The 16,045-nt window shown below is 35.9% G+C and overlaps 1 protein-coding gene across 1 annotated transcript in view; it reads right to left on the bottom strand.

Annotated features, from left to right (window-relative positions):
• Window positions 1-366: 366 nt before the first annotated feature.
• The window catches only part of PCDH17 (protocadherin 17), a gene marked incomplete at both ends in the record, with an annotated part of 83,222 nt that continues 67,543 nt past the window's right edge, over window positions 367-16,045 (bottom strand). Inside the window, one exon of the mRNA XM_082279222.1 lies at window positions 367-1,049. Within this exon, the coding sequence (XP_082135348.1) occupies window positions 367-1,049 (683 nt within the window). The remainder of the gene's footprint in view (window positions 1,050-16,045) is intronic.

Genomic DNA, 16,045 nt, shown 5'->3' with positions numbered 1-16,045 from the left:
GTAAAGTCAGCATCAGCTATTGAGGACAGTCTTAAAGTATCAGACGTATTTCCAGTCCATCTTTCTCACACCTTCCTATCAGATTGTCAAAATGGCACTGTCTTTCCTTCTTTCATTTTGTTCTTGGTGTACTTGACTCTGTCCTAATGAAAGTTTGGTCAAAATGAAACCAGTGTTATCTGTCAAAAAGAAAGAGCAGTGAAAAGAACATACTTGTGGGCACTTCAGATGTTCACTAAAAGCCTTAAAGCAGCATTGGTCTTCCTTCATTCCTGTAATTCTGTTACAACCAGGGAATTTATTTATTTATTTACTTTCAATCAGCAGAAGAGGAATGCAACTGCCAGCCTGTCCTTATTTTCCCCCTCACTTTCTGATGGCCACAGGGTCGCTTCCCCGACAGTCCTGCAAGAGCTTGTCTATTTCTCTCACAACTTCCTCAGCATCCACCGACTCCCTGCCTAGATCCCGGGCTGAACGGTCTAACTGCTCCAGAACAGAGTCCATCTCACTTGAGTCTCGGCTCACTCGGGAATGCACGTCTGCAAAGGCCCTAGCCATCTGATCTGATGCAATGAAGGAAGCGTCCTTTGACTGTTTACTGGGCGATAGATACTGACTGTCAGTTGACAAGTACTGGCTGCTTGGTTCAGCCAAGGCTCCTGATTTCACTTCACAACCATCCAGTGGTCCTTTTGTTGAGGTGCAAGGCTCGATGCATGTCTTGGTTGGGCTGCTCGATGCTGAGGGAACCTCCTGAAGCAGAGGACTCAGGGCACGTTTGGCTTTTAAGTAAGGTTTAACATTGGCAATGAGAATAGTGTGCTCTCTCTTGTCTTTCCCAAATGTACAAAAAGTCTTTTTCCCAGTGGGATTCACAGTTTCGTATGTCTCAGTCTCAACATTAGCTTCAACTGTGGGTACAAAGAGATTTGTGCGATAATCTGCATTCTCAGCCTGACTGGCTGCAGGGAACTGTGGCATCCAACACCTGTCAGAATGACCAAGCACTCTGCATTCATCTGTGCAGTTAACACATTCTTCTTGTTCTGCAAAACAAAGGAGAAAGAGAAAAAACTCTAATTATAAGTGGATTTATTTAGACTAATGGATAGGCTATGATCATCACGTGATGGGCTTACTTGACATCTGGTTTCTTAATTATGGAGAAAAAGAAGAAGCTATAATTAAAATATTTCAGAAGGTTTGCATAAACCTGTTAGTTGAGACAATAGATTTATTTAACTCTGTTCTCCACATATTAAAGCATTCACACAGCCCAATGGAAGTATAAAGGGGTCATTAGAGAATCATTCTCAGTGGAATTGAGCTTCATCTGTAAACTAATCTGCTGTAGAAATCTTTTAGGCTTTGTTCTGTAAAACTCATACTAGAAAAGAGGGAACAGTACTTAGGGAACTCAAAAGGAATTATAAGGATTAATTTTTCAAATCAAATAACAGAGCAGTGACTGCCTTTCTGGAAATACAAACACTTCATAAAAATCAGCAAGCTGTTTTTTCTTTTTTTGTCACCTCCATTTCATTTGTAATTGTTATGTTCTGTGACAGACACAAAATAAAAAGGTTTTCTTAAAAAGCCTACTTTTCCTGCTGAGAACAGAGAACTAGAATCTTCCATCAGTATGTATTAAATACAAGCTTGTCAAAAAGTGCATATTGCAATTTTATTAGACATGAGTATGGATCATGTAATCAGTTTTCCCCTTTATTGTTTTGGTGCAAGTAAGTGAAAATGGATTTGCTCAATACATACAATTTGGAAGAATGACAAACCGTGACACACTATTTGAACTGATGATGTTTTCAGGTAGGATTTCTATATCCTTATTTCTTTCAAAGAATATAATTAAATGAGATCCCTTTGTTGCACTTTTAGAACATAAGTTTTAATACTTCCTATTATATAATTCAAAGAAAACTTTCTGTTTTAAAAACCGTGGCTTGCGTGTAATTTACATTTAATAGTTACATTTGGGCCAATATTTAATGTCTTATAATTGTACTCACAACTCTAACCAATTCCCAGGAATAAGAAAAATAATAAATAAAATAAATCCTTTTATCATGTCTAGGTTTCAGTTAACTATACATTGATCTTTAGATATTAATCATTTTTCTTTCACAAAATGGGCCGGCGGGTTCAATACCCATTTTATTTGAGGAATTTAGTATTTTAAAAATGCCTGGAGTTCCATTTAGGCAAAAACTGTTAGTATACCTTTAAAGATAAGGATGAAACACACATACAGAGACATGGAAAACAAGTCTTCAGAAAAGCAGAACAAAAATGTTGACCCAAAGATGGGGAGAATTTAAACAATCATCATCTTTCTAAATTAGAAAACAAATTCCTACTAATCTTATATCACTATCTGATTAATGGGTGATTGTACTGCAGAAACATGAGAAAAGAAACACCAAAGGTGCTACGGGAATCCAAGAGTGTAAACGGTTTTTCTCATTTCTATAAAGATATGAATAAATAGGACTTAAACTAAAATTGTATTATGTCACAGTGATATTAAACTGGGATAATTTGCTCAGAATTGATACTTGTTAATGATACAGTTGTGTGAAAAAGTGTCATTCTGTATATGTGAATCCTTTCTTGAAGACTTTAATATCTAATTCTGGTGCAAGCCCTGAAAAAATACCAAAAGCAAGAGGGAATTAGGTACAGGGACAGCAAAACAAAGTGATTGTTGAGGAAAGGATGTAACAAAAAGGCTTTAAACATAAAATTCATAGAGGTGAGTCAGCCTCAGCTGTGTACCTGGTAAAATCATGGAACAGATCTTCCTGGAAGATGTATCAAAACTTTTGGAAGATGGGGAGGTGATTAGACACAGATAACAAGGCTTCACTGAGGACAGATTGTGTCTGACTAATCTGGTGACTTTCTACAATGGAGTGACTGCATCAGTGAACAAGGCAAAGTCTTTTGTCAGGCCTTTGCTATGGGTAAGTATTGATATAGCCACAATAGTCTTGGTGCTAAATTGGAGATTGATGGATTTGATGACAGGTCAGTAAGGCACTGGCTGGATGGTCACGTGCAAAGAGTTGCAGTCAATGTCCAAGTGGAAACCAATAATGAGATATGCCCCTTCAGGGTCCACATTGGGAACAACATTATTTACTATCTGCATTAATGAGATAGACAATGGAATTGAGTGCACCCTCAGATCACAACAAGCTGAGTGGTGCATCTGATTCACTGGAGGGAAGGGATGCCATCCAGAGGGACTGTGACAGGCTTGAGAGGTGGGGGCCAGTTGAACATCATGAAGTTCAACAAGTCCAAGTGCAAGGTCCTGCACCTGGGTTGGAGAATTCACCAGTACCAGCACAGACTGGGGGACGGATGGATTGAGAGCAGACCTGTTGAGAAGGATTGGGGATACTGGTGGATGAAAAGCTGGGCATGAGCCAGCAGTGTGTTCTCGCAGCCCAGACAGCCAGTTGTGTCTGGGGCTGCATAAACTGAAAGAAAGCAGATTTATATTGTACATGAGGTAGAAACTCTTTGATATGAGAGTAGTGAGACACTGGAAGAGATTTCCCAGATTAATCGTAGATGTCCCATCACTGCAAGATTTCAAAGTCAGGTTGGACAGGACCTTGAGCAACCTGATATAGTGATGGACATTCCTGCGTATGGCATATATTTCAAGGTCCTTTCTGACACAATCCGTTCAATGATTCTATGATCTCCAAGGAAAACTAATCCACACACTGGTTTTAGTATACAATAAAAATTAAAATTGCCATGACAAAAAGCAGGAGTAAAATAACCCCAACCTTGGGACTGTAACACAGTGGAAAAAATGAAAAGAATTTAAGGAAGAAATTTAAGTTTGTTGAGTCTGATTTTATTTCACTTGAATGAGATGGCATCGGTATGCATAACCGCAGACACAACATATGTGTGGCAATTGCTTAATGAAATGGGAGCCATACAAATGAAGGACATAGCTATACACCTCATTCCACCCATTAGTTCACCTCCACTAAAGTTCTCTGTATCTAGTTTTCCAGAGCTTCTACAGCATCAAACAGCTGCTGCTTAAAACAGCCATGCGAAACTGCTGCTCTCTCTGTCTCTCTCTAAAAAAAAATCTCCAACCAACCAAACTCCTCCTTCTCCAAGGAAACCCACCCAGAAACATAAAACTCCACAAAAACCAAATCAATATATTTTTAAAAACATCCTCACCTTCCTGATCCTTCAGAGTAAATTTGTGGCAAGCTCAGCCTCTAGCTTTAAAAGTGGATTTACAGAAATAGGAGAAATAGGTTTTTTCTTTAGGATTTTCCTTAACAATATCTGAAGTTATTTTTCTCTTACATGGAATTCATGACAATGCTGAGTAAAACCCTTCTGGCACTTTTAAAGGTTTACCTAAACAACTAATCAACTTTCCAACTAAATTTTATGTTGTAAGCTTAACTATCCTTTGTATGGATATTTGTAAACAAGTTTGTTGCTTTATAACAAAAGAGAAAAATAAAACCTTGCTGCATGTTAGCTACCATAAAAAGCTCAGAACTGCACTATCAATGGACCAGTAATTTTCTCTGATCCTCTCTTTTCAATTACTCTATCAGAGCAAGATCCCTATTTGCTCCTTCCTTTCTCACATAAAAATAACCCAAACATTACAGTTTATTGCATTATACCACAAAAAGGCCATCTCTAGAGGGAAAACTCTTTCTGTCTTTCAGGTAGTAATGTCATATTCTCTTAAAATACATTAAATAAATATTCATATATATCTATATACAATTCTCTGCTATCTACATTGACAACACTATCTATATATATGTATATATATGAAATATAGAACAGGGAAATCCTATTTTGACACTGACTCTTTTTCTAAAACTCAAATGAACTGTATTTCTTTAAAAAAAAATATTCCCTAAACTAAGAGTGAAACGAACAAACTCAAGATGAAAGGTAAAGATCAGAGAAGTTCTCAGTCACTGGAAATAGTACTGTAAACTTATTCAGTAGGTATTCAGTACTGTGCGAAAAACTATGCTTTGAGATTTTCAACACTCATTAGGTTAATTTATTGCAACCAAGTTATGTTTGAAGATTTCTATTTTTAGCTTTCACACGTGCACACACATACACTGCTATGAGGAGGGGCCTTACACAGTGTTTAGATTATTCATTACTGCCAACAAAAATACAAATCTTACTGGCAATCTCTAGGTAAAAGAGATATATATATATATATCATATAGCATATATATGTTATATATATATTGCATGCTGTATCTTTTTTCCCCTTCTCATTTCCTGTATTTTTTAAAGCAATTTTTATACTTGCATTTCTACTCACTGTATTGACTAACTTTCCATTTCTGCTCCCTGGACATTGTAGCAGCGACTGAATTAAATATGAAAGCAAAAAAGAACAAAAAAAAAAACCTGAATGTCCTTGAATTGAAGCCCACCTGCATTGCATGAGCTTTGGTGCTCTAGCCCTGAAAATCTCTGTCTTTTCATTTCACTCTTTTATGTCACATAACAGGGAAGGGATTTTGAGTATTGATTATCATACATTATAAGCTGCTTGTCTTGCCATTAGCCTGCAATTTTGACTGCTACAGCTAGCACACAGTGAAGAAAATCGAACAGGGACTTTTGTACTAGTAGCAGAAACTACAAACATGAAGTGAACTATCACCACCAAGGGCCAAATTAGTACACATGAGAAAATAGAATCAATGTAAAGGTAAATATATAAATATATATATGTAAAATAGGTCATATGCTGTGCTGTACAGCAAGATGTGCTGGTAGAGTGATATGCACCATTGGTCTTTATCTCTGGGCTTGTCTCCCCCCTGTTGAAAATAAACCCTTAACAGTGCACGTGTGTACAATAAACAGAAGCAGTCTAGAGGTTTTCCTAACTCTCTGGAGCTTTAAGGGTAAACAGTCAGAAGTGCTTTATGCACTTAGGGGAGAACATACACTAAAATAGAACTGCTAAATTATCAGCCGTTGAAAGAAAAGGAAACAAGATATCTGTAAACAACAGTCGCCTGGATAGGAAACATATTCTGGATGGAAATTTAAAGATGGTGTAGGGTGAAAGCTATATTGGCAACATATAAAATGCAATGCAAGGTATGTATTTTGGTGCAGCAGAAGACGTATCTTACATATTTTATTCTATTACCAGAGGAGCTATATTTAACACCACCCTTCCATAGCAAGCTAAAAGAAAAAGAACCTTTTATTGTGGTATCTACAATTTCCTACACTTTCTTTATAAATATTGTGAACAGAATTAATTATGGGTACTGATTTCACCCTAAATATATTGCACTATGAAGTTAATTAATTAATGCTTTAGATAGCTGGCTCCTTTCAAAGGATAAAACAGATACATCTTATTTTGACTCACTAATTATATTAAATTTGCATAATGATAACAAAGAAGAAGCTCAAGAATTATTACTTTTTTTAAGTAGGGACTCAGGGTGGACAAAACAAGTCAATAAATACAATATTTTCTGCAGTTTAACTGGACCCTAATTATTTAAATTACACATACATGCAAGGCAGAAAAACAAATGTAAGGTAAACATCAGCATGCAAATATTTCCAAGAAATATTTTATGTACTATGTTTATAGGATGAAGAACACTATAGTCTGTATTGAAGTACTCCGTACAATTTAATACTAAATGTCAAGATTCCCATATATGGGATGTCAGACTATAAATATATGTATGTATATGTATATATACATATATATATGCTTTTATATATATTTATGTAAATAAATGAATCTACGTATATTTAATGTCTGATTTCCCCTATACACAAGCCTGGATATATAACTAGGTGCAGACTTAGACCTACACCTAAACCTATGTCATCCTATTCCTCACAAAACCTGTAAATTATTTTATCAAATTTTATCTGGAATTAAACAAGGCAGACAGAGTTCAGATCATTATAATTTGTAGGATTTGAACTGATAAATAGTCATTCAAGTGCATTCCTTTCTAAGAACTTCTTACAAAATATTTAAAAATGTAGCTTTTTATTGCCATTTGTTCTCTGATAAAGACTAAATAAGAATATGGCTAGATAAGTACATGAAAAACACTAAATATTTTAAAGTGTCAGTAGCTTTTGTTATTTTTCATTGTCCTAGGAAAGCCTGTCTTTCAGATATCCTTTTTTCTCTTTCAATGGGAGATGTCTAGTTTTCACTATTGAATAAACACCTTCTTCTAACTGACTGTTTTTAAAATTCCTTTCTATAAATATGGAAGTTAAAAATAAGCATTAATTTTCAGGGATGGTTCATAGCTTGATCCAGTTGACTGGAATGGCTATCAGCTAACAGGTCCAAATAAAAAATAAACCAGACGACCCATTTTAAAATGTATGCCACCTTCTGTTTGAAAACATACCTTCACTTTTACAATGTGCTATTCCTCACTGCATTACAGAGAATAGTAAAGAACATCTTTGATAACTGTTTTTTCACAACAAAGATCTGCCTATGAATGCATACATAGAGTTCATACTGACTTGTCTTGGAGATTGATTCCTTTCACTCTTGATGTTGTGAATTTGTGTTCATTATTGAAAATATTTCCATTTAGAATTTACTCAGTAATGAAACAAGATGTAAAATTCTCTGCAGGTTATATTTCTCTGGTCTAACACACTGTTCTTTACTGTGAGGGTGGTGAGGCACTGGAACAGGTTGTCCCATCCCTGGAAGTATCCAAGGCCAGGCTGGATGGGGCTTTGAACAACCTAGTTTAGTGGAAGGCGTCCCTGCCCATGGCAGGGCAGCTGGAATGAGATGATCTTTAAAATCCCTTCCAAACCAAACCATTCCATGATCCTATGTAAAAAACCTCCACCAACACCAGTACTTGCTTTAGACTAATAAAATAATGTTATGCTTCATAATTTTAATACCTTAAATAGATATGAAAGATCTGTATTTTCTGTACATATGTGTAAGCAGATGGACAATAAATGCCACATAATATCTAACAGAGAATGCAATTAACTCTGCTTTTCAGAACTTCAGTAATTCCTAAAATATGACCAGAAAACCTCACAGAATTTACGTTAAATCGTGGGTTACCTTTTTTGTTGTCTGTTTGTTTGTTTGTTTTAATTTGAGACAGGCAATTGTCTGTACTAAAGAACTGGAAAGACTATAAGTAGATATTTATTACAGGAGAAAAATAATGTGTGCTTTGGCATGTCCTAAACACTGGGTCTATATGACATGTCTATTGAGAACAATCAGTTAAAGCACTACTTGTGTGGTTGGATTTCTGTTTAATTACAATTGATTTTGACGTAAATGAGCAGAGGTAAACAAATACTTCTATACTTCTCTTGCTGTTATTAAACAGAGCTGTCTCCTATCTGAGTATTTATATTGGCTTGTCTGTTTAAAGGCTCCTTTCAGTCAGGCAAAGCAATTATGTAGCTCAGATTAGCAAAATGACTGGCAGTAAAATGAGAGTGGACTGCCACATTTTTAAACCTCTTGGATCTCATGTTTTTCTCCTGGTATTATAAACACAAGCTTCTGAGGTCTATAATTCTTACCTAGTTTCCCACCGGTGATGTTGGGTTTTTGTTTGGTTGTTTTTGTTCGCTTGTTTTCTGGACACAGGATAAAGACAATATATGTTTTATATTGTTATGACATGAAATGCTTCAAAAGCCATAAAAACATGATGGCCTATGGATTTAGTTCTAGTTCACATTTGTCCCAGACAATAAATATTGGAGGAATATTTCAGCATTACAGGGAGCACTACGGAAAATTTAAAACATTTCTTACAGAAGTATGCTTTAATTAAATGCTTACAATTTAATGACAATCACATATTTTTATTTAAAAAAAATATAAGAGAAAGAAAATATTTATGTTACCTGAAAATTTTCCATCTTCACAGCGGGCTGGTCCACAGATCCCAACAATGGGTCTTTGGCCTCTGCCTTGCTGTTCTGGAGGCAAATCAGACCTGTGAGTCACAGACAGGGATAGGCTCTGCTTCCAAAATTCACAACAATGTCAAAACTTCTGCAGCAGAAAAACAGCTTCTACCTGTGGTCCAGACACAGCTCATGGCCCTTGAATTTTTTCATTAATTTTTCAATGGTAAAATCTCACATGTTTATAGTTGGCAATAAACTAAAAATGTCTAACTTATAAAAAGCATGTCTCATTTCTTCCTAATAGAGGAGAAAGAGAAGGATGGACACCCAGTCTTGATTTCCAGTGTTTGCCTGTAAGTTGACTGGACCTGACTCAAATCTTCAGTGTAAAGACCATACGACAGTCATGAAACAGTCATTTTGGTCTCTTCCCCATCCCACATAAAAAAAAGTCTTCCTAGCCCAGGGCTGAAGGGAACAAATATACAAAGGCTAGCTGTGCTAGTCCTGCACTTAGCTGAGAAGCTACTGGGAAACCTGAGCAATATGACACATTGATAGTTTTAAACTGTAAATCTTCGTTGCAGAGCCCCGAAGCTGTTTCTTGAGAAAGAAGGAAAACTAAACTGCAGTAATTAACAGAGGAGAACAGCCTCGTGGATCTTTCAGAAAGCACATTTTTAATATAGCTCATTTTCACTCTTGATCAAGGCAGTGCCAAAGATATTACAATGGGATTGTTTCAGCACTAACATCTACAAATACAAGGATTCCTAAATCTGAAACCTAACTGAATTTGTGTAATCATTTGCACAATTTGCATGATATTCACATTCTTTTTGCTAACTTTATTGTGAGCTAGTCATAATTACAGTATCAATGATTTCCATATCTAATTTGAAGCATTTACTAAATGCTGCATACTGTAGTGAGGCAGTGTTTAGTAATCTAGTCATTAACCAGGACCATTGTGAGCCATCCTATACAAATATTAACAGATTGTGTAGTTAGAGACAAAAGGTAAGAAGTGATTATGACAAACAAAAGCAATGAATGGGAAGGAAAGACAACATTAATGAAAATATAATCACGCTGTTGACATTTCCTGAAAATACCAATATAAAAGCTCCATAATTTAAAGGAGCTATCCCCATCTGTCACACCATCAAGCCACCAACGATGAGCTATATGTTACACCACTGAACCTTCCTTACCCATTGCCAATTATCTCAGTATACAAATCTTTAATTAGAAGGCACCAAGCTTTTCACTTTGCAAGCTTGCCTCAAATTTGGATACGACAACTTGTTTACAGATATTGCCTGAGGAGGGTGCCACTGAGGAGAGAGACATGACAGGCTTATGAAGAAATCTTTATGTTCTTTTGATGTTTACTTCCTGATTGTAGGTAGACTCTGTTGAATGGAAGTCTGTCAGCTTCTGTGTAGGAGCCTGGTTTTGCCCAAAACAGAATCAATGCAGTAATGCTCTTCAAATGCTGTTTTCCTTTGCAAAGTCTCATAAAAATAACTACAAAGGCTACATGGATGCTGAACCATTCAAAATCTGGCCACTTTGGTAAAAGAGAGTATTTTCCTTCACATTCCTTCCAGTATGCCTGGATTTACACTCAAAATCTCCTTTAACAGCCATAATGAGACCATGACTGTTTTATACTCTTAGATGGAAAAGCCTACTGGGTATCATCCTCTGGCTTCAAAAGGTTGATGTCCCAAGTGGGTCATATACTTTAGACTTCATGGAAGGTACAATGCATCTGACTGAACAGGAGGAAGAACACTTTTCATGATGCTTCTCTCAGAAAAAACTTTAGGTTGTCTAGACATCTTAAGGAGCTCTCACTTAGACATAGAGAAATTATTTAAGAGTTTCATATAGAGTCTTCCTATGCTAAATAACATATTCATTATTGTATGATGGTCCCTTAGACTATTATTTAGGAGATTACTGGTGTGTTATTACCACTTTTGAAAGAGATTTGTGGAATGGGATTACCCTTGTGCCAATTTATGAAGAACCCACATTCTCTTAGCAATTTAAGCTTCATAATGCTATCCTACTTAACTTTCTGCCTGGATAGTGCTCCAATTAGATCAATCAGAAAGGATAATTAAGGATGCCTTTTTCAAATCTGACTCTCTAAATATAACTAGTTTGGTGAAGAGAATTATACATGTAAACAGATTCAACACCACATTTTCAGATACTCCATGAGCAGTGAATTAATTTCTGAAAGACACGTACTGAAGATGCCTTCAGAATATTCATATCTTCCTTACCCCGATCCTTCATCAAGAACTCTAAGTTACAGATCACTTTCTTATATTTCAAGGATTGAGGAGATTATTGATATTAACACCACTAATACAGAAAAATCTTTCCTACTAGTTACTTTTATGTGCAGCAGTTCAGCTGCTCAGCTGAGAGTTACCTTTTTACTTGACATCTTTTCATTTTTATAGCTTCAATTTCTGAAGTGATGTCAGAATACTTTGATGTGACAAAAGATAACTTTAAGAAAAATTGTCAATTTGGGAACTATTTCCAAAGATGTTGTCACTATGCGTTCTTTGTTTTCACTGATATCTTCACATCCTAACTATTGGAAGCTATTTTTCTGGTGTCTAGCAACCTCTAATCTGAGCTATGGTCTTAGAAAAAGTGTATTTTAGTCTTGGAGATAGATTTAAAAACTAATTACAAACATCACTGCCACATAAGATGCAGTCAGGGTAATTTCTGTTAGCTGTGCCCTCAGTTTATTTATGTGAACACCTTACAAAGGAAATCAGCAGTGAAGCATTAGAAAAGTTAAACACTGTTCTGGTAAAGCAAGTAAAAGATGAAGCTGTTAAAGTTAAAGCTGCAGAAGGATGCAGAATAATCCAGTTAATATCAATCTATTGACATCCTTTAAGAAAATCTTTACTCTATAGAGATGATGAAGATGCTATACCCCTAGAAATGGGGAAGACATGCTATAAAATGCAGTAAAACCTATTCTAAATATGGATCATTGTAAACTTTCTCAAGGTGTTTAAAGCAATATTTTCATTTACTGGATCTTATCACTATAATATTTACTTGATTTAGGGTTTCATGTATACTTTCCAACATGACTTGATTTTAATGGGTCCCACTCCTCCCAGGCTTATTGTTGTATTTGAAAAACAAGGCAAGAGACCTGTACAGTTATTATTAGCTTGAATTCTGAGTATCACAGATAAGGGAAAGCAGAGAAATCTGAGCCCCAATATCTACTGCATGGTTCTTCAAAAACAGCCTCTGGGTTTCCTAATAAAAATGTAGCTTTGCTTTGTTTTTCTTTAAGAAGAAGAATTGCTTTAATTCCCAAGGAGACAAAAATAAAGCACCATATCTGAAAGTAAGGCTCAGCCTGACCTTGAACAAATTCTGTAAGGAATGAAGGTAAGAAAAAATTGTCTTATGGGAAAAAGAATCAAACTTTGTTGTTTTGTGTCCACCTGTTACACAGGTGCCTGTGCTCAGGCACAGTATGTATACCTCTTCTCAGGTACCTAAGAAATAGTCTAGCAGAGCTCTAAACTTATTTGTAAGCTCTCAAGTGACTCTCTGCAGTTCCAGCTGAAGATGGATACAAGGCAGCTAATTTGCTACCACCATGGGAAAATGTTATAACATAAGAACATTCCCTCCCTTAGCTTCAAAACTGTCGAGTGCCTAGGGAGCCCGACTATTTGTAGAGCTGATACTATGCATATGCTTCCTCTGTAACTGTTACATGCATACATCTGGCATCTGTCTCTGTGTTAAACAGACTTAATTGTCCCTAGTATTACTATGTAGAAACCCTCTAACCTAGATGGGTAATGTGAAAGAAATAAATGAAAGGATTGATACGATTCTTTTTTGTGGCTTTTTTTTTGCATTATTGGCAAGATATGCAATGAGCTCTGTACTACAGCTATAATAAAAATATTTTAGCTGTGCCTTCTGTGAAACTTTAGATAGAGATTATGTTCTTCACTTAGTAGTCTTTTAATCAAATGGGGTTGTTTTAGCTGGAACTCTTTTTCCATTCATTCTTGTTTTATTTTTTTCCATTTCTTGATTGTTTATGACCTCTCTTTTATCCACATCAGACTTCAGAGCTTTTAATCATTTGCTAGACATAGCTGGACTGATTCTGAGGATATGTAATTTCTTTTTTTTTAGGGGTTATTAGGGGGACTCTACATGTTAATACATTATTCAGCTCACTTGCCAGCAAAGTCAAGACTCAGGCAAGGCAAAACACTTGATTTCAGATTTCAATATATTTTTAAAAGATCAAAGAGCATGGAAAATCTTGTTCTTTAGTTAGACAGACCATGCAGAACAGTAATACTCTGAAAGGTGGAGGTAGCTGCATAGAACTAATACCAAATTGAAGGTGTTTTGAAGTTACTTTAACCTTTGTGTCAATGTTCATCTCAAAATCCCCCAGCAAAGTAAAAAAAAAATGCTTTTAATTGAGAAAACACACAGAAATGAGTTCTTCCTGTAAAATAGGAGGAAAAAAATTTGCTTGTTTGACATTATTCATGATAGCAAAGATGAAATATCCTCAAGGTGCTTCTTCTACTAAGATTCATTTCTTTGAGCAAGACTATAAAGCATAGACTTTCCTAATGCAACTCTACCTGCCCAAGTCTATTTAGGACTCAGAGTAAAGCTATTCCTACAGTTGAGACCTGATTTCCTCCTACCGTGAGCGTTAAATGCTAGGGAGTAGGAAGACAGGCCATAGGTTTTCAGCCCTGCTGTTAATGTTTTATTATCATGCAACAGCAAAGCAAACCATAGAGAGCTTCCATTTAGTCTCCTGCTAAAGGGGGAGGTCTTGTCAGTCAAGGGACTGAATAAAAGCCCACAGAATGTAGATTCAGATGCTGAATATTATTTTCATCAGCAACATAACAGCAGCTATAAAACAGAATAATTTCATTCAACAAACAGAGAAAGTCACATAATCTAGTTTTTGACAATTCAAATTATGCTAGAATTTTTATGTCATCTCTGGAGACAGTGGAGAGGAAAGGATTCAGAGAGCCATTCAGAATGCCACTGAAAGGCTCCAGACCTAAAACACTTCATAGGTAGGTCTACCTATCTTCACGTGCATGGAGCTGATGTCCTGAAGTTGTCTACGTCTGTTTTAGCAATACAGATCAATTGGTCTGCCTTTTCCTATAAGCTGAGTTAAGCTTTTCAGCACTCAGAAAATTGTTTGCTTTGAGCCCAAGAGCCCAATATTTCCTAAACTAATGTAGGTGGGATTGAGATGTGTAACTCAGCAACGAGTCCCCTTTTCCATGATGTGCTCCTAATGCATTGTCCTCCCATTGGTAAGAAAATAGTCCCTTTGCAAACAAATAGCTAAATGATACCATGCACATATAATTTCTGGGATATCCAAAGACTATTTGTCATATAAGTTTCATGGTATTTTTCCACTAAGCTGTTTTCAGAAAAAAGCAAACAAATTTCCTTCTTCTCTTATACTGTGCTAGCATGCTTATAACAAGCTACTACTTTTTTTTACAGAATTAAGACTTGTGACAAAGTGCTGCACTTTGAATGCCTGAAGGAACACATTGGGATCTGGTGTTCTTCACTGAGGAAAATTGTAGCTGATCTAGACCCTTCTTGCAGCTGCAGCCTTGGCTCCAAGTTCATGTCAGAAGCATAGCAGGGAGTGACTTTGCTGATGTAGAGATTCTTCCACAATTACAAAAACAAGATATGGTGTGAAGTGACATTTTATTTTTTTTCTATTCTATAAATTTAGCAAGAGAAATCCAGATCAGATGATCAACTCTACTTTGTCTTGAGAGCAAGTTGGCATATTACCAACTTGACTGGAACATCATTCTTTGCCCTGAAGGAATCTGGGGGCAGAGCCAACTCTTCTGTCCAGCCATACCTTGCTTTTTGGAGCCCAGGCTCTGCTGGCTCACAGATCTAGCCAAATCCTAAACACAGCACAGTACTGGACACCTTGAAAATTTATTGATATAGAGCAGCATATTGGGAATTCCCACCAGTCACTGATTCCATTCTCAGGAACAATTATTATCTCAAAATTCCTATTTTAAAGGCTGAGTCACTGATTCCATTCTCAGAAACAATTATTATCTCAAAATTCCTATTTTAAAGGCTGAGTAGGACTGAGCTCTTCCATTCATTAAATCTGTTGCTTTCAAAATCAGCCCAAGTACTCCTTCTTTAAATAAATTCTCAGTGAAATTTTGGCATGTGCTTTTTGATTCAACAATGTTAAATTGGTATTTCTCAGAAAGTCAGACAATGATGATAAACTGTCAACAACTTTGTTCATAAAATATCAGTCACAGTCCTCTGAAAAGCTGATACACTTGTTTGGCAGTTAATTTTTCTTTAAAAATAATCAAGTGGAAAACCAGTAGTGGTAATCCTGTGAGTGGATCTGCATTATCAAATGATCTTGTGATATTTTACCACAGCTATATGTAGAGACTGAAGCCTATTGGTCTACAGGATATACAAATAAATTCCATTCCAGCTTGATGCTACGAACTGTCTTCAACGAGTTCATTTGCAGCTCATTGCACCTGCAATACAAGAGGTTTTTCGAGGCTTTCACTGGACAGAGTAGTAAGTCTAATATTCAAAAGATACATTGGGATAAAATATGCCAGAGTAGATATTTTCAGGTTTAGACCATGCTTTTTTTGGTAGCTAAATGCTATTAAAAAGAAAATAATTAAAAAAAAAATGTAAAACTAGTATGGGAGAATAAAGGGCAATTCCTTTATAAAGGAAACTCTGTATAAAATGAAGGTCTTATGTAAGTCTGATTTTCAAGACAAAAAACAAAAGAGAAGAAATAATATATTAAATCTAAATGTTTATGTAAACCATCTTCCCTAAAGTTTCCTCTGACTAATAAATTAGAAATTAATTTGTTTGCAATACTTCTCTGAAAAAAACATATCTAAAGTAATATATTTATATTTAGTTTGCTGTGAAAATCTGTTTTACAAAACAA

The sequence above is a fragment of the Coloeus monedula genome (genome assembly GCF_965178545.1).
Source record: "Coloeus monedula genome assembly, chromosome: 3".
In the NCBI taxonomy this organism is placed as follows: domain Eukaryota; kingdom Metazoa; phylum Chordata; class Aves; order Passeriformes; family Corvidae; genus Coloeus; species Coloeus monedula.
The sequence above is the reverse complement of the archived record's forward strand: the minus strand, read 5'-3'. Positions and strand labels throughout refer to the sequence as shown.